This window comes from Hyaena hyaena, unplaced genomic scaffold (assembly GCF_003009895.1).
Source record: "Hyaena hyaena isolate Hyena2069 unplaced genomic scaffold, ASM300989v1 scaffold_69, whole genome shotgun sequence".
In the NCBI taxonomy this organism is placed as follows: Eukaryota; Metazoa; Chordata; class Mammalia; order Carnivora; family Hyaenidae; genus Hyaena; species Hyaena hyaena.
Genome location: NW_024080702.1, coordinates 3,353,319 through 3,368,823, shown reverse-complemented (window position 1 = coordinate 3,368,823; position 15,505 = coordinate 3,353,319). Strand labels below are relative to the sequence as shown.

At 49.0% G+C, this 15,505-nt stretch overlaps 1 protein-coding gene across 2 annotated transcripts in view; it reads right to left on the bottom strand.

Annotated features, from left to right (window-relative positions):
• Positions 1-15,505, bottom strand: part of FAM135B (family with sequence similarity 135 member B) — a 281,275-nt gene that overhangs the window by 128,450 nt on the left and 137,320 nt on the right. For both annotated transcript variants that reach the window (XM_039232988.1, XM_039232987.1), the window contains exon 3: positions 14,773-14,852. In XM_039232988.1, coding sequence (XP_039088919.1) covers positions 14,773-14,852 — 80 coding nt within the window. The remainder of the gene's footprint in view (positions 1-14,772; positions 14,853-15,505) is intronic.

Sequence of the window (15,505 nt, the reverse complement as noted above, 5' to 3'; positions counted from 1 at the left end):
CATCAAAGAAGGCATAGATCAGCTTTGCTTTTCCCCATGATCGCATGAAACACAGTGTATTTAACACAATAACTACTGTTTATAAGTGTCAGTGTGATAAATGCCTGATTGCTCCCATCCCATCCCCCAACATTGGTTTTGGCTCTGTTTCTCATTTTAACTCCCAAGATCACTATTAGCCTTGATATTTCAAGAGCCCTGAAACTGATTGGAAAACAAAGGTTTGTCATCAATTTCTGATGGAAAGTTCTGTCTCTAATTACATCTAACAAATGCTCACGCTCTTCCCCATGAATATTAAAGTCACATGAGAAGCGAGGGGAGCTCACACCAAGTGCTGATGCGGCATCATCATGACCTGGGATACCGTCTGTTGTCATGATGTCACACTGTGGCACCAATCTGTGCTGAGCAGCTGCGGCACACGGGGGTGGGGGTGGGGGGCTGCTGGCGCCAGGTCACGTGATCTGACTTATATACCTACCGCATCTCTCCTACAGTGACGCACAGCTAAATGGAACGTCCAGCACGGGGTGATGACGGTGATGAGGAAGACGACAGTGGCTGACATTTGAACACTTCTCCTTGGGGACTCGCATTACCTAACTGCATCTTCAACGTGACCGTGCGAGGGAGGTTCTGCCCTTGCTATCGATTCTGTTCAGGGAAACTGAGGCACCGGGCACTTATTTCACTGTTTCAAAGACGTGAAGCCAGAATGCAAACCCAAGCAGGCTGCAGAAGTTGGGCTCTCAAGTAGGTCCTCAGTGCGTAAGCATTCACGGAGATAATAGTAAAATATTTCATTCACTGCATCTTTCATAAGAGTTTAAAATATTTAAACAGTAAAAGTGGGGTGACACATGCAATCCCCATTAAGCCTGTCCATGGAGCACTGGCTGGGCAGCCCTGCTTGTCTGGTTTGTCACCCCTCTGACTGTTCGTGTGAGTGGCTGACAAACACGGGGGGCACACAGGGGAACAGGTGCAGTGAGGAGCCTGAGCCAGAGCCGGCTCAGCAGGCATGGCGGGATTCCAGGAGAGCTGAGGAGGAGAAAGTCCCAACTGATAGGACTTGAGAACCGAGTCAGTGTGGAGGGGAGGGTGGGCAAGGTGAAGTGCAGGTCGCTCTTGCGGGACCAATTGGGTGGCAGGGCCATTTGTCAACATCAGTGATTTCTCTCCTTCAGCGGATGTCTGTTACAGGTCCCATCTCAGCTCTGCACGTGGAGCAGGGGACAGTCAGGGCCTGCAAGACTCCGCAGCGAGACTCACGGGCTGCGATCGTGGCTCTAGGACTTAGTGTCTGTCTGGGGGACCTTGAGGAAATCCATGAGCTTCTATCGGCCCAAATTTCCTCTTCTGCAAAAAGGGACCTATCACCTAAAGAAGGCGTAACGATTTAAGTACACTCCCTTACACATAATACTTAAAATATTCTATTTCCTGGCACACAGAGAGCACTCAGTAATGACTTACTGAAAGCATAATTATTAAATTTTAGAGGTGATGTGGACAATAAATGAGGATATAATAACATCAGTTGAAGTCATCTGAAGAAAACTAGAGCACGGTAAGGAACTGAATGACAATGGGAAATCTATTTTTAAAAAAATAAGGCAAGAAGCCTCTCTGAGGAGGTGACATTGAACAGACACCAGAATAACTGAGGCAGAACGATGAGGCTCCAGATGGATGGAGCAGCAAGTCCAGGAGCTCTGAACTGGGAAGAAGGTTGGTGCAGCCAAGGAAAAGTGAGAAGGATGGGGCAGAGAGGCAGTAGTCGAGTGTGAGAGGAAGTCCAAGATCCGATCACAGGAAGCCAACCAGCGCCCGCCAAGGAGATCATGTTTTGCTCTAAGGTGAACAAAAGACAATGAAATGTTGTAGGTAGGAGCCAGACTGTCTGGCATGGGGTCCTGACCCCAGCTCTTCCCAGGAGTGTCCTCCAGCATACTCATCCATAAAATGGGGATAATAATAGTAGATAATAGATAATAAATAGTAGATTATAGTAGATAATAGATAATAACCTCCAGAGCTGTTGTGAGGAAGTTAATATTTGCTTAACCAACTGAGCCACCCAGGTGCCCTTGAAAGTTAACATTTGCAAAGAGCATGAACAGCATCCGCTGCAGGTTAAATGCTACCCAAGCATTAGCGGCCGCTGCTATTCACCACCATCACCGCCACCCTCATCATCACCATCATCTGTGGATTCTGAGCCAGGAAGCACCATACTCTGAATTATCTGTGAACACCAAATAGCACTCTGACTTCCGTGAGCAGGTTATAAAAGTCAGCTGACTCCTGAGAGCGCCGGAGGGAGAAGAGTGTGTCGCACACACAGAGAAGAAGCAGACTTCTTAGGCCGACAGTTCTGGGCATGTAGATTTTCAATGTTCTCTCAAGAATATGCATGTGCCGGGTCAAGCTAAGTAAAGTCTTTAAAACCTACCGCCTGCCTAAAGTGGAGATGTGCTATTACCAAAAAGGAAAAAAAAAAAAAAAGTAATGTGGAAAAATAAAACAGAACTCTCAGGCTCCTCCTTCAAGAGCATTCTGAGTAAAAGCCAGACTTCAGAGATAATGCATTCCTCACAGCCTCTCCTTCGGATAGTCCCAATGAGCTAACAAGACAAAATGGGAAATGCCATTTCTGCAACTCTCCAAATACAATATGGATTCAGAAAAAAGTAAGAGGGGTGTTTTCTGTTAATTTTCCTGCATGAGGAAAATTTTAACATAAATCCATCCTCTTATCTCTGGCTGTCCCTGGAAGGAAGGGACATTGGATGGATGCACTGAAAGCTAATTTGTGGGAAATCCTGACCCTGTAACCCCACTGCCCAGGACAACCCTGTTCTGGTTTAAAATGTATCTTGTTCAAATTGCTGGGCTCTGTGGGCGAATTTTGTTCTGTACCCTTGTCCCAAGTAATATCTTCCTAATTTTTTACTGGGCACACATAAAAAGGGCAATGAATCAAAGGCACTCTATAAAACTGAGAGTACTTTTGATTCTTGCTGTTTCAGGAAATAAAAATGGCTAGCAGTATAATGTAACTGCTCAGACACTGAGCTGAGGGCTTTATGCCTACTAATGGATTTAATGTAGCCATTTACCCAACTTCAGTTATTTATATAAAACTTGGATGTTTTTACTATATCTCCCGAGTATCTCTACTGGCATTGCTTAATATTTGTTTGCAATAATTTGTTCTGCCTTAAAATACAATTTAAAGGGAAATTAGCATCATTGTCTTGTAAAAACTAAATCAGTGTTGCTTTCCATACATAGGAAATATTGGTGGGAAGTATGAAAGATCCAACGTGGAGTAAGTATGACTCGGGAGTCTGTTTACAGTGGGGTGGGGAGGCCCCAGCGGGGTGGAACCGGGCATATCCACACCAGGTGGAAAACAGACTTTGGATTTTGGACAGCCACAGCTTAGCTCTGTCCTGGAGAACATCACTTTGGACTGAAACAGAGATGATGTAACACTGTTAATCAAATAGCCAACTGTGGATTGACACTCAGTTTACTTTTTAAAAAAAAAAAATTAATGTTTATTCAGTTTTTGAGAGAGAGACAGAGTGTGAGTGGGGGAAGGACAGAGAGAGAGGGAGACACAGAATCCAAAGCAGGCTCCAGGCCCTGAGCTGTCAGCACAGAGCCTGACGTGGGGCTCGAACTCATGAACCATGAGATCACGACCTGAGCCGAAGTCAGACACTTAACTGACTGAGCCACCCAGGAGCCCCTAGACACTCAGTTTAAATGTCAGCGCCAATGAGAATTCTTTCAAACGCCTTATGGAAGCCTGCGTCTTTTTGACTTCATAACCCTGTCTCTTGCCTCCAGCTCGGAGCCCGCCCTGTCACGGCAGCCTCTGTGTCTCCCGGATTGCCGTCCCTAAGATCCCAAATAAACACATACCTGGATTTTGCAGTGTGACTTTCCTTGTTTGGGAAAACAGATGAGTGTTATTATAGTCTAGTTGGATATGCTTGACAGATAATGGGGGGGGATCCTGTCTCTGTTCTTGCTAATAAAAAGGGAGATTAGCAAAGGTTAATTATATAAATTTATTATCCTAAGATACATTTTTTTTCTTGAATTAAACACAAGTCTTGAGAGAAAGCTGAAAATGAAGACAGTTTTTCATTGGAATTACTATTTTGGAGCATTCCCTAAATTCATCTTAATTATTCCCAGCCACCAGAGAGCAAAGGCTGCTGGTGGACGTGGCCAATGAACGGCTGTTCTTTCCCGGAGAAAAAACTAGAACTATACCCACTTTGCAGGCTGCTTGCCTCGGCGTCTCTGTTTCTCAGCCAGATAAGTAAATCCTAGCAAATGAGATGCAGGAACATCACCCCCCTGCCACTGGTCCTCCCCCCCCACCCCCCCAGGTAAGAAAGGCACCCCCTCCCCCCGCTCTGCTTTCCTCTCCATCCAGCCTGGGGCTCACAGGCCATGGCCAAAGCTTCAGAGGTCAGCCTGGACCCAAAGGGGGTCTTGATGGTGAAGGCTGTACTTCAGGATGAAGGAGCAGAAAGACAGCTGGGACTCGGGGTCTGGTGGCCACAGGGACAGTGCGCCAATGTGGTCTGCTCACATCTGGTGTTTAACGTGGGTGGGAAATCATCTTTTATCCGGCTTAAGCCCCTATATATATGTCATGTCTGTGTCACTCACAATCCCATATGATTATTAACCAATATTGGTGTTAACACCACATGGGGGGGAAATGCAGATTTAAGCCCTTAAGCGTGCTGTGAGATACAAATTATGATCCATATCCTACAGATAAAAGACCTGAAGTTCAGGAAGATCAAGTGACTTGTCCAAAGGCACTGAGCCCATAAGAGACTGAGCCACAAAGACACCCTAGCTTGCTCTGCCTTCAAAGCCCCTGGAACCCAGACTGTTCTTTCTCTGGCACATGTCCTATTGCCAATGATGAAACTTAGTTCTTAAAATAAATGCAGAAGTAGAAAATTTCACTTTTTTATTATTGAAATGGCCACTGGGGCACCTGGGTGGTTCAGTGGGTTAAGTGTCCGACTTCGGCTCAGGTCATGATCTCACGGTTCACAGGTTCAAGCCCCACATTGGGCTCTGTGCTGAGAGTTGGCTCAGAGCCTGGGATCTGTTTCGGATTCTGTGTCTCCCTCTCTCTCTGATCCTCCTGTGCTCATGCTCGCTCCCTCTCTCTCTCTCTCATGTTCTCAAAATAAATTAAAAAAAAAAAAACATAAAAAATTTGAAATGGCCACTGACTCAACTTGTCCAGCAATTCTGGACTGGGCCGTCATATGTAGGACACTGGCCGTCAGCAGGAACTGTTTCATGCCTTGGTCACCAGTGTCAGGATGCCTGGAGTCTACAAGCTGCCCAGGGGCCTAAATGGCTGAGCTTCAAACAAACTAACAAGATTTGGGGCGCCTGAGGGGCTCAGTTGGTTACGTGTCTGACTTCAACTCAGGTCACAATCTCTTAGCTTGTGAGTTCAAGCCCCGTGTCGGGCTCTATGCTGATGGTTCAGAGCCTGGAGATGCTTTGGATTCTGTGTCTCTCTATGCCCCTCCCCTGATCACACTCTATCCATCTCTCTCTCTCAAAAATAAATAATAAAACATTAAAAACATTTTTTTAAAAAACTAACGAGACTCAAGGTCAAATTGGTAAGTGCTTCGTTAAATCTCCTCCAAAGAATATACTGGTCACACTTAGTCTTTACAAATATTACACTGTGTTTGCGAAGATCTCGTAGGTAGGTTGTCTCACTTCGTACCATTTTCTGAGCATGCAGAAAAATCACAACTGTTCACGAATACAGAGACATTTGGAGCTAATTAATTTTAAAAACAAATTTTGCAGGGGAAAAATGTGTATTCAATGTGGGAAACTGATGCATTTTAATACATCTCCCAGAAAGTGGAGTGGTGTCATCAAAGTAGGAGTGGCCGGGGCCAGATAGAGGTGCTGACAGGGCTCTAGGGACTCCGTGCAGGGGTGAGGGACGGGGGCGAAGGGGGAGGGGGGCAGGGGAGGGGCGATGCAGCATCTCCATCAGCAGGAATTTTGCCCTTGAGAATGCTCCTCCTCTCTCTAAAGAGATTCTTATATACCCATCCCTGGTTACCACATGCAGTGGGAGTGCAGATTCCCTCATTTTATTTTTAATTTTTAAAATTTTTTATATGTTTTATTTATTTCTGAGAGACAGAGAGACAGAGCATGAGTAGGGGAGGGGCAGAGAGAGGGGGAGACACAGAATCAGAAGCAGAATCTAGGTTCTGAGCTGTCAGCAGAGCCAGGTGTGGGGCTCAAACCCACGAAGCACGACATCGTGACCTGAGCTGAAGTCGGCCGCTTAACCAACTGAGCCACCCAGGCATCCCTGGACTCCCTCATTTTAAATGTGGAAAATCCTGGACAAGACAGACCTCATCACTCCTCGCGGGTGAGAGGGGGCCCAGAGCCTGGCCAGGACACTCCTCCAGGACCACTGGACCACACAGACAGGCTTTCCGCACTTCACGACAGTCGCTATTTCATGTGCCCAACGACCTCCTGCAGCTCGGGAACAAACACTTCTGCTTGTGGTCACACATTTCCCATCTGGAAATGCATCTGCGAGCAGGTCAGGAATGAGAACCCTCTGCCCTCTGTACCCTCAGGAACCTGTCCTTTATGTTACGGCGATAAGACTTCAGAATTTCTTCATATAACTAAGCCACTGAGCAGAGACGAGGAAACCATCCAATTATCTGTCATTCGTAACAACTTATTAGCTACAATTACATAATTTCAAGGTTCTCAGAGAGCAGCAAGTTCACGGTGCGTCCCCACATGAGTTTCCTCTTCAGTGTTTCCTCTGCTTACCCTCTCATCTCACTTCGAGGGCTGACTTAGGAGGGGTGCAAGTGGGGATCTAGAAACTGTTCAGGGACCCTACACGGAGGGGATCCTCCAACACCCCTGCTGTGGAGGCCTGAGGGAACCCCTCCCCTGTCAGACATTGCTGGCGCTGAAACGCCAATTCCATGCACCTGGTTCATTCTCAGACTTTCAGAGCCCGTTTGGGCAAACCAGAAAGAGGCTGTCTCGACTTTTTTTTTAAAATAATCATTTTTTTATCTTTGAACAACACTTTAATGAATACTAATTGAAAACACCAGGAACAGCATGTTTTCCCATTCCTACCTGTGTGGCTGAGCCCTCAAGAGCTCACTGTGTTTGTTTAATTGCATGGAATTCTGTCTTTCTTTTCTTCTCTCTCTCTCCTTCTTTCCTTCCTTCACTTGAGAGACAGAGAGAGAGAGCAAGAGTAGGGGAGAGAGGCAGGGGGAAAAAGAGGGAGAGAGAATCTCAAGCAGGCTCCACGCTCAGCAAGGAGCCCAACTTGGGGCTCAATCCCATGACCCTGGGAGTACGACCTGAGCCAAAATCAAGACTTGGATGCTCAGCCAACTGAGCCACCCAGGCGCCCCTCGGCCTCTTTTCTTTCTCTCTTTGGTCCAACTTGCGTCCCCTGGCCTCCCACTCACCACTGAACAAACATGCAGGGAACAGCAGCTATGTTCCAGGCGCTCTGGCAGGCACCCGAAGCAAGGACTGGATAAATCAATATGGCTCCAGGGCTTTACACCTCATCTTCCACATGGAGGACTTGCTTATATCCCCAAGTATCTGAAAAAAACCAAATACTCTCAAAAAGCGACCTTATTTTAATAAGAGTAGGATGACTCTGAGCACCTGTACGCTACCCTACAATGTCCTTTTCATCGCCAGGATCTCAGGAAACCGCTGCTGGGAACCCCCAGTAATGGAAAAGTCCACCAGGAAGACAACATCCACGGAGAGTGGGGGGGGGGGCGCATCTGGGGCTTCAGAGAGCTCTGGAAATAGTGTGGGCCGCACAGGAGGCACTCGGGACACATTTACAGAATAAGCAAAACCCACCAGGGCTACCGGTTCAGCCCATGTAAATTTCACACATATCTGCTGATTCTGGCTCCTTCAATAAAACTAAAAATAGCCAGTTTCTTGAGGGCCTAGGATGTCAATCTCCCTTCTAAGTGCTTTCATAATATTAACATTTTCAGTCCTCAGGATGCCATGAAGAAGGGAGGAGGAGGAGGAGGAGGCCCAGGGAGGGTGGCAGCAAGTCCTGGGTCACCCAGCGTGAGCAGGACCCAGCCGGCTGCACTCTACAGAGAGACCCCGCAAGGAAGGCTCTGAAGCTGGAGTCACATCGTCTCTGCCATATGCAGCAGGGGTCCTCCGCCTACCCTCACCTTTCTCTCAGGTGCCCGGGCCTCAGTCATGCTCGCCAGGTGCAAGCTGTCCCCACACAGGTGCAGGCTGGCTATGGTGCCGCCTGCGAGCAGCCTTCCTAGTGTGGGGGGAAGAGCAGGCCAGGTGAGCCCGCGCCAGGTGTGCCCTCTAGGTATGCCTGTGCCAGGTGGGCTGAGGCCAGGTGTGTCCCCACCAGGTGTGCCCATACCAGGTGGGCTGAGGCCATGTGTGCCCACATCAGGTGTGTCCCCACCAGGTGTGCCCATGCCAGGGCGGGCCGTGGGCCTCAGAGAACCTGCATCAGCATTTTCTGCCAGTCTTGTGGATTGGAAGGGGCGGGAGGGAGGGATAGGCATTCAACATGGGAGGCACAGTAAGAGCAGAGGCAGAGACACGAGAATGATGGGAGAGCAGATTGGAGAGTTTCCCGGGAGGGGCCTGCAGGTCAAGCAGGCTTACAGAGGCCATGGCCAACTCCAAGGGTGAGGGACAAGTTGCTTGGCCCCAGTGGCAGCTGGGTCACAGGGCCATCTGGCAGAGCAGACTCCTGGCCTGCCCACGGGGCCAACAGTGAGGGACCCGGGCTCCCTGCTGCCCAGAAAGTGAGCAGGTGGGAGAACACCCACTAACGTCTCCGTTTATCCAGAGACATCCCTCCTGATGGCCCTGAGCAGCGTTCTCGACGGCCCCAGGTGGGTACTCTGAGCCTGGGGGCTCGAGTGTTTCACTTGCTGAGTATTCGCCATGAAAACAGGGTGTATTTGATAGTTAGGTGCACTTTAATGGACCCGGAAAAGAAAAGAGATGGATTCATTTAAAGAATAAATGTCCCCCTGCCCCCTACATGATAAAACTCTTAACTGCTTCCACTTAATGGAAATGGAAATCACCTCTCAAAACATTACTAAAACTAATCACGGTAATTTTTACACGTTTCCACAATTTACCGAGCTATTTTTCTCTACCTTTCAAGAGCCATGACTAGCAGATGCCTGTTTTGTGCTTAATCACCCCGCGACAGCCTCGAATTCCTAAAGTTCCTGGCCCGCAGGCTGACCTCAGCGGCCATCCCCACAAGGGGAAAATTTGTTAACACCTCCGGGAAGGAAGAGGCTGCAAAATCTATTCAATAGCACCGCTCTGGTGAAAGGAAAGAATCACAATGCTTTCTTTCTTTCTTTTTTTTTTTTTAATGTTTTTTATTTTTATTTCTGAGAGAGAGAGAGACAGCGTGAGCAGGGGAGGGTCAGGGAGAGAGGGAGATACAGAATCGGAAACAGGCTCCAGGCTCTGAGCTGTCAGCACAGAGCCTGACACGAGGCTTGAACCCACGAACTGTGAGATCATGACCTGAGTGGAAGTCGGACACTTAACCGACTGAGCCACTCAGGCGCCCCATTATTACACTTAACATTCATTCACAGGTATGAACCTGATCCCCCTGAGAAGAGAGGAAACAGTTCCGTGAGACCCACAAAAGGTAAGCAAGGCTTTGAATTGAGCCAAACAGCATTTTAAAATGTCTTACTTCCGGTTTCTCTCCCTGTTATACCTCAAGCCTCACATGTTAAGTGGCCAAACTTCACCTCGGTCTCTCAGGTCCCTGTGCTTCGGCTTATAGGAAGGAGGCTTCTGGAAAGTTGTGAACAGCAGAGAGATCTCCTGGCCTCAGTGACTCATTACAGGACCACTTGTAATTGATGCTTCTCTATTTTCAGTAATGACCAAGATGATGTGGACCTCAGACTCACACACTGAACACCAGGGCCAAACACCCCCCTCCCCCTGCCACTGCACCGCTGTGCACAGGGAAACAGCCTCCTCTGTGCCCTGCCCTCAGATCCAGGAGCAGACCTGACATCTGTCACGGGTGGGGGTCCGTGCGTCTATTCCCTAACACTGGGAACTTTCTAGAATGCCCAGGGGGACGGTTGCTCCAGACTGGCAGGAGCTCAGAGCCCATCACAGTCTAGTCTAGGAGACGTGCAGTTAACTCAGACAAGAAACCAGCCGTTTCCCAGAGGAGCCTTCCCCAAGTCACCTCGTAAACACATACGGAAAGAAGGAAACAAGACTGTGCACAGGCGAGGGCTGCATTTCGCGTGGGGAATTCTTATTTTTTCTTATTCACAGACTCGAACCATAAACGTCGAGCTTGGAAAATTCAATGAGAAACCGTTTCACATCTAGAGAAGCAGTATCTAAATCATCTGCATAACGGAAACCGTTTCCGCAGACTGTGGCTGCCAGAGGACACGTATGTTTAAAAAGAGAATGACAATGTCTAATTCTGCCCCTTAGTCTATGAGACGACCTCTTGTGTTTGAAGAGCACTGGCTTTCTGTCTTCCCAGTGCACGCATTTCCTGGGGCCAACCTGATGGAAGGGAGTCGCGGGGGATGGGGGGGCTTAGTCAGCACGACGTGGCCCCCAGCCCCTCCCACAGTTCTTCCTCTCCTCCCCACGCCGCCCCCCCCCGCCACCCCACATCTGTCCTGTGCATGCCCTTGCTCTGCTCAAGCCCCAGTCATTTTGCTACATGCGCCCAGATCATCCTTCTCCACCTTGGCCTACGGGGCCAGCTGCTGCTCGCAATTCCAGATCTCACCTGGGACCCCATCTCAAGGGCCATCTTGGCTGGACTCTAGGACGCTTCTCTGCCTCCCTCAGGGGACTCTGAGCTCCCCCACAGCAGCAAGGCAGCCGCCACCCCCAGTGACGTGTCCCAGGCACCAGCATGGGACACAGGACTGCCCATGGAGAACCACTGTACACACAGCAGGGGCACTTACTCCAGCTAAGCCTTACTGTGAGCTCACTGTGTGCCGCAGGCACCTCCCCCAGACATTTCCTTGCATAATTCATTCGATCCTGGACACAAACCCAGGAGGGAGGTACCTCTTAACAGCCCCACTTTATAGGCGTGGAACCCAAAATTCAAACTGGCCAAACAACTTTTCTAAACACAAACAGCTGGCAGGTGTCAGATGTAGGATTTGAACCTGGAAAACCCAGAGCCTATGGCTCTCCCCACTATGAAATTCTGCTTTCCTGATCATGGCAAGCTTTCCCTATTTCTGATTTAGAGATAAATGGAACAGAAAAGTCAAGTTAAATCATGTGGCCCCGCAAAACCATTCCACTAATGAATGTCAAAGATATCATTAGGTCCCATGCATTTTGACTCTTTCTGGTTCTTTTTCAGTATATCCTACTTCATTCAAAATATATTTTTTTCTTTCTTTTTGCTTTCTTAGAACTACGTGCAGGTGATGGAATTAGGTCTGGATGATTGTATGCAAACAGCACTGTTAAAACTTCCTTCAAAAAAAAAAACAAAAAAAAAAAAAACAACTTCCTTCATTGTTGTACCTGCAGAGGGCGCCCCACCCGGGGTGGGGTATATGCCTCCTCCCCTTAAAGGTGGGCTGGCCTTGCAGTTTGGTAAAGGGACCCCTTGCCAGTTACCATACCTAGAATCTCTTCTCTTCTCTCTCACCCCTTGCCAGTAACCAGCCCAGCCCAGTCGTTCAGAGACCTAGAATCTCTCTCTCTCTCTCTCTCTCTGTCTCAGTGAACTGAGCTACCATATAAGATGTACTGCTCAACTGGAGACAGGCACTCAGCTGTCCCCTTGGGCAGTCCAGCCACCCCAATCAAGGGATCAGACATGTCAACAATCCAACCTTTCTGCAGAAATCTCAGCTAAAAAGCAGCACCTGTATGACCTCCCTGAGCCCAGCCAACTGAAAACATCAAGAATAAATCATTGTCTTAAACCACTAAGTTTTGGCGTGCTTGGTGATGCAGCCACATCTAACGAAACATCATACAATTGGAAATTCCCCTTGAGTAAGAACTCACAGATGCGGTCTCTTACTCATGGAGGAATCCTTGCTGTGACTATTGCTGGCCTCTGTGTCAGCATTCTGTGTCAGCATTATGCTCCTGTAAAACCCAAGGGCATAGCAAGTGTGCCCTAATCATCCCCCTGTCAAACCAGACCAAAGAAGAGAGCACGCTTCTTTTTCTCCCCCAGACTGCAGTTCATTTTTCTCTTTGTTTCCATGGTTCAACTCCTGCTCTCCCCCAGCCGCCTGCTGGCCACAGTCCCCTGGCCCTCACGGTGGGGACTGCCGGCCCCCAGAGAAGGCTCCACTGAGGAACTGAGCTCAGGCGCTAGAGTCACAGGGGAGGAACGGAGTCCTGGTCAGAAACCTGCGGCTGGGGGTCGGCAGGTGGGCCGGGGCGCGGGCCCCACCGGATTTCCCGGTCCCAGCCTCGCCCCTGAGAACAGATCTGGCCTCGCACCCCTGATCGTGCAGCCACTCACAGCTCAGACTGACTGGACACTTCCTTTGTGCCAGTTCCTGTCCTGGCAATTGACATTTATAATCTCTGTGGATGTGAAATGCCCTCCTTGATCATCTTTAAGACAAGAACACTATAGGGGCGCCTGGGTGGCTTAGTCGGTTAAGCGTCCGACTTTCCCTTAGGTCATGATCTCGCGGTTCGTGGGTTCGAGCCCCGCATCGGGCTCTGTGCTGACTGCCAGCTCAGAGCCTGGAGCCTGTTTCAGTCTGTGACTCCCTCTCTCTCTGACCCTCCCTGGCTCACGCTGTCTCTCTCTGTCTCCTAGAAATAAATATAACATTAAAAAAAAAAAAATTAAAAAAAAAAAAGACAAGAACACTATAGAGAATGGATTTGTATCCTCATCCTTTTCTTTTAAATGTTTATTTATTTTGATGGGGGTGAGGAGAGAGAGAAAATCCTAAGCAGACTCTGGAGTGTCAGTGCAGAGCCCGACATGGGGCTCAGACCCATGAACCATGAGATCATGACCTAAACCAAGACCAAGAGTCAGATGTTTATCCAACTGAGCCACCCAGGCACCCCCATCCTGATTCTTCAGGTAAGGAAATAAAGTCCAAGTCGCCAATTCCTGTGGTCACACATGAGTTCATGAGCTCAGGGCTCCTGCTCTGTCAGCCAATTCCAGCGACCTTCTTCTGGCAGAACTTGGGGTGGAGACAGCGCTACCCAAGCAGGGCACCACAGGCCTCCTGGGTGCACACGGGGCACAGGAGACTTGGTCTCAGGGGCCTGATTTCTTCACCACACAGGAGCAGCATGGAAGACAAGGAACGCCGTGGAAATGTGGTGACTTGATGATTACTTAACGCTGGACTCTGCCCAGGGCCAGAGGAGGAGCAGGGGTCTCCAATATCTTCCCATTCCTAGCCCACAGGTTCTGGTCAGCCTGCTGCCCATAAGCCAGTAGCAATCCTCGCCGTCCCCTTGTGTGGTCTGAGTAGCCTGCTCTGCCCCAGCCCTCCCAGCCTTTCCCCAGGGTGGAGCTAAGCAGACCACTGGTGGCTGGTCTACACTCTCCCACTGCACTCTGATCTGTGGGTATTTAATTGCATGCAATTCTTTTTTTTTTTTTTTAAGTTCTTTTTTGAGACGGGGGTGGGGGAGAAGTGGGGGAGGGGCAGAGAGAGAGGGAAAGGCAGAATCTGAAGCAGGCTCCAACTCACGAACTGCAAGATCATGACCCGAGCCGAAGTCGGACGCTTAACTGACAGAGCCACGCAGGCACCCGGGCTGAAAGCAGTTCTATTCACCAGAGTCTCATTGCCAATAATGAAGTGGCGCAATTACCAGGGAAATTCCAAAAGGAATTTTCTGAAGGGTGGCAACAACCAGAGCTTTTGACTCCACTGGATTTAATATCCATAATAATCTTTACTACCTTTATTTGTATTTTTAAAGTTCAGCCAACTTTCCATAATTCCATCTTTTTATCTCCTTACTTTCTCTCTACGCCATCCCTATGTCTTTTTCTTTCTTCTTGAAATATGAGTGATCAACACATTCTCCCAAACTGACTAACATAAAAAGTATTTCATTTTGGTGCAGATCCTTATTTCTTATGTAATAAGCTCTATATTTTGGACTCAACGCTCTATCACACCGTCAGAGAGCCCTGAATGCCCACTAATCCCCAGCCTTCTCAGAGCCAGAACCTGGGCTGTCTTTGGCAATCCTTCTCCCAGAGCTGGGGGTGTTGATCTTGCCTGGGAAGGTCTACCACAACTGCCAACTTACTCAATCGTCTACAACTGGCTGATCATCAGGACTGACAACAGGATTCTTCCGACCCACTTGCTGGATGCCATCTGCCATCCTCTTTCTCCTTGACTTGACCCTGGCCAACCCTTCACAGCCAGGTTTACCCCTGGGAGAGGGTGTTCTCCTTCAGATGCACTCCCCTGACAACAAGATACACACGTGGCTACACCAACAGTGGGTCTCCATTTCCAAAATTTGCTCCTCGAACACGCAGCATGACTTGCTGAATGCCGCTGTGTATGCTGCCCTCTGCCATGCCCTGGCATGCAGTGAGAAACGACGGTCTACCAGTGGAGAATAAGCGCCCACTCCCATCCTGCCGCTCACCTGTCTGCCCAACGACAGAGGCGCTCAGTCTGTGGGGGATCCTTGAGGACACCTTCAAGGTCACTCGGATCTGGTAGTACCTGAGGAAAGAGCAGAGGACAGGCTGATGACGATCAGACTCCTTACTGTTGGCTGCTGTTTCTTTTTTTTTTTTTTTTTTTTATTTCTAGGAGAGAGAGAGAGACAGCATGAGCAGGGGAAGGTCAGAGAGAGACCGAAATAGGCTCTAGGCTCTGAGCTGGCAGTCAGCACAGAGCCCGACGCGGGGCTCGAACCCATGAACCGCGAGATCGTGACCTAAGCGAAAGTCGGACGCTTAAACGACTAAGCCACCCAGGCGCCCCTGGCTTCTTCTAAAAGTAGCTAGACTTACTCCTAAATGCTGTAGACAACCATGGAAGCTTCTAGGCGGCGTGTGTGATCATTTGGCATCAAAGAGGGATTCATTTTGTCACCACAGTGGGAAAGGGACAGAATGGGACCGGGATGGAAACAGGGAGTTGAGTTGACGGGAGATCATACGAGACGCACACAAGGTTGGTGGCAGCAGGAACAGGTGGGCCGGTCATGTGGCACAGGTACATGAAGGGACATGGTTTTTCTTTGGTCAGGAAAGTCCATTCTACAGGAAAATGGAAGCTTTAGTGCCTGGTGCAAAATCCACACATAGACTGGGCTGCTGTCATGCTGCAACACGGACAAATACTTCCTTTGGAAACACAACAGCTGAGCT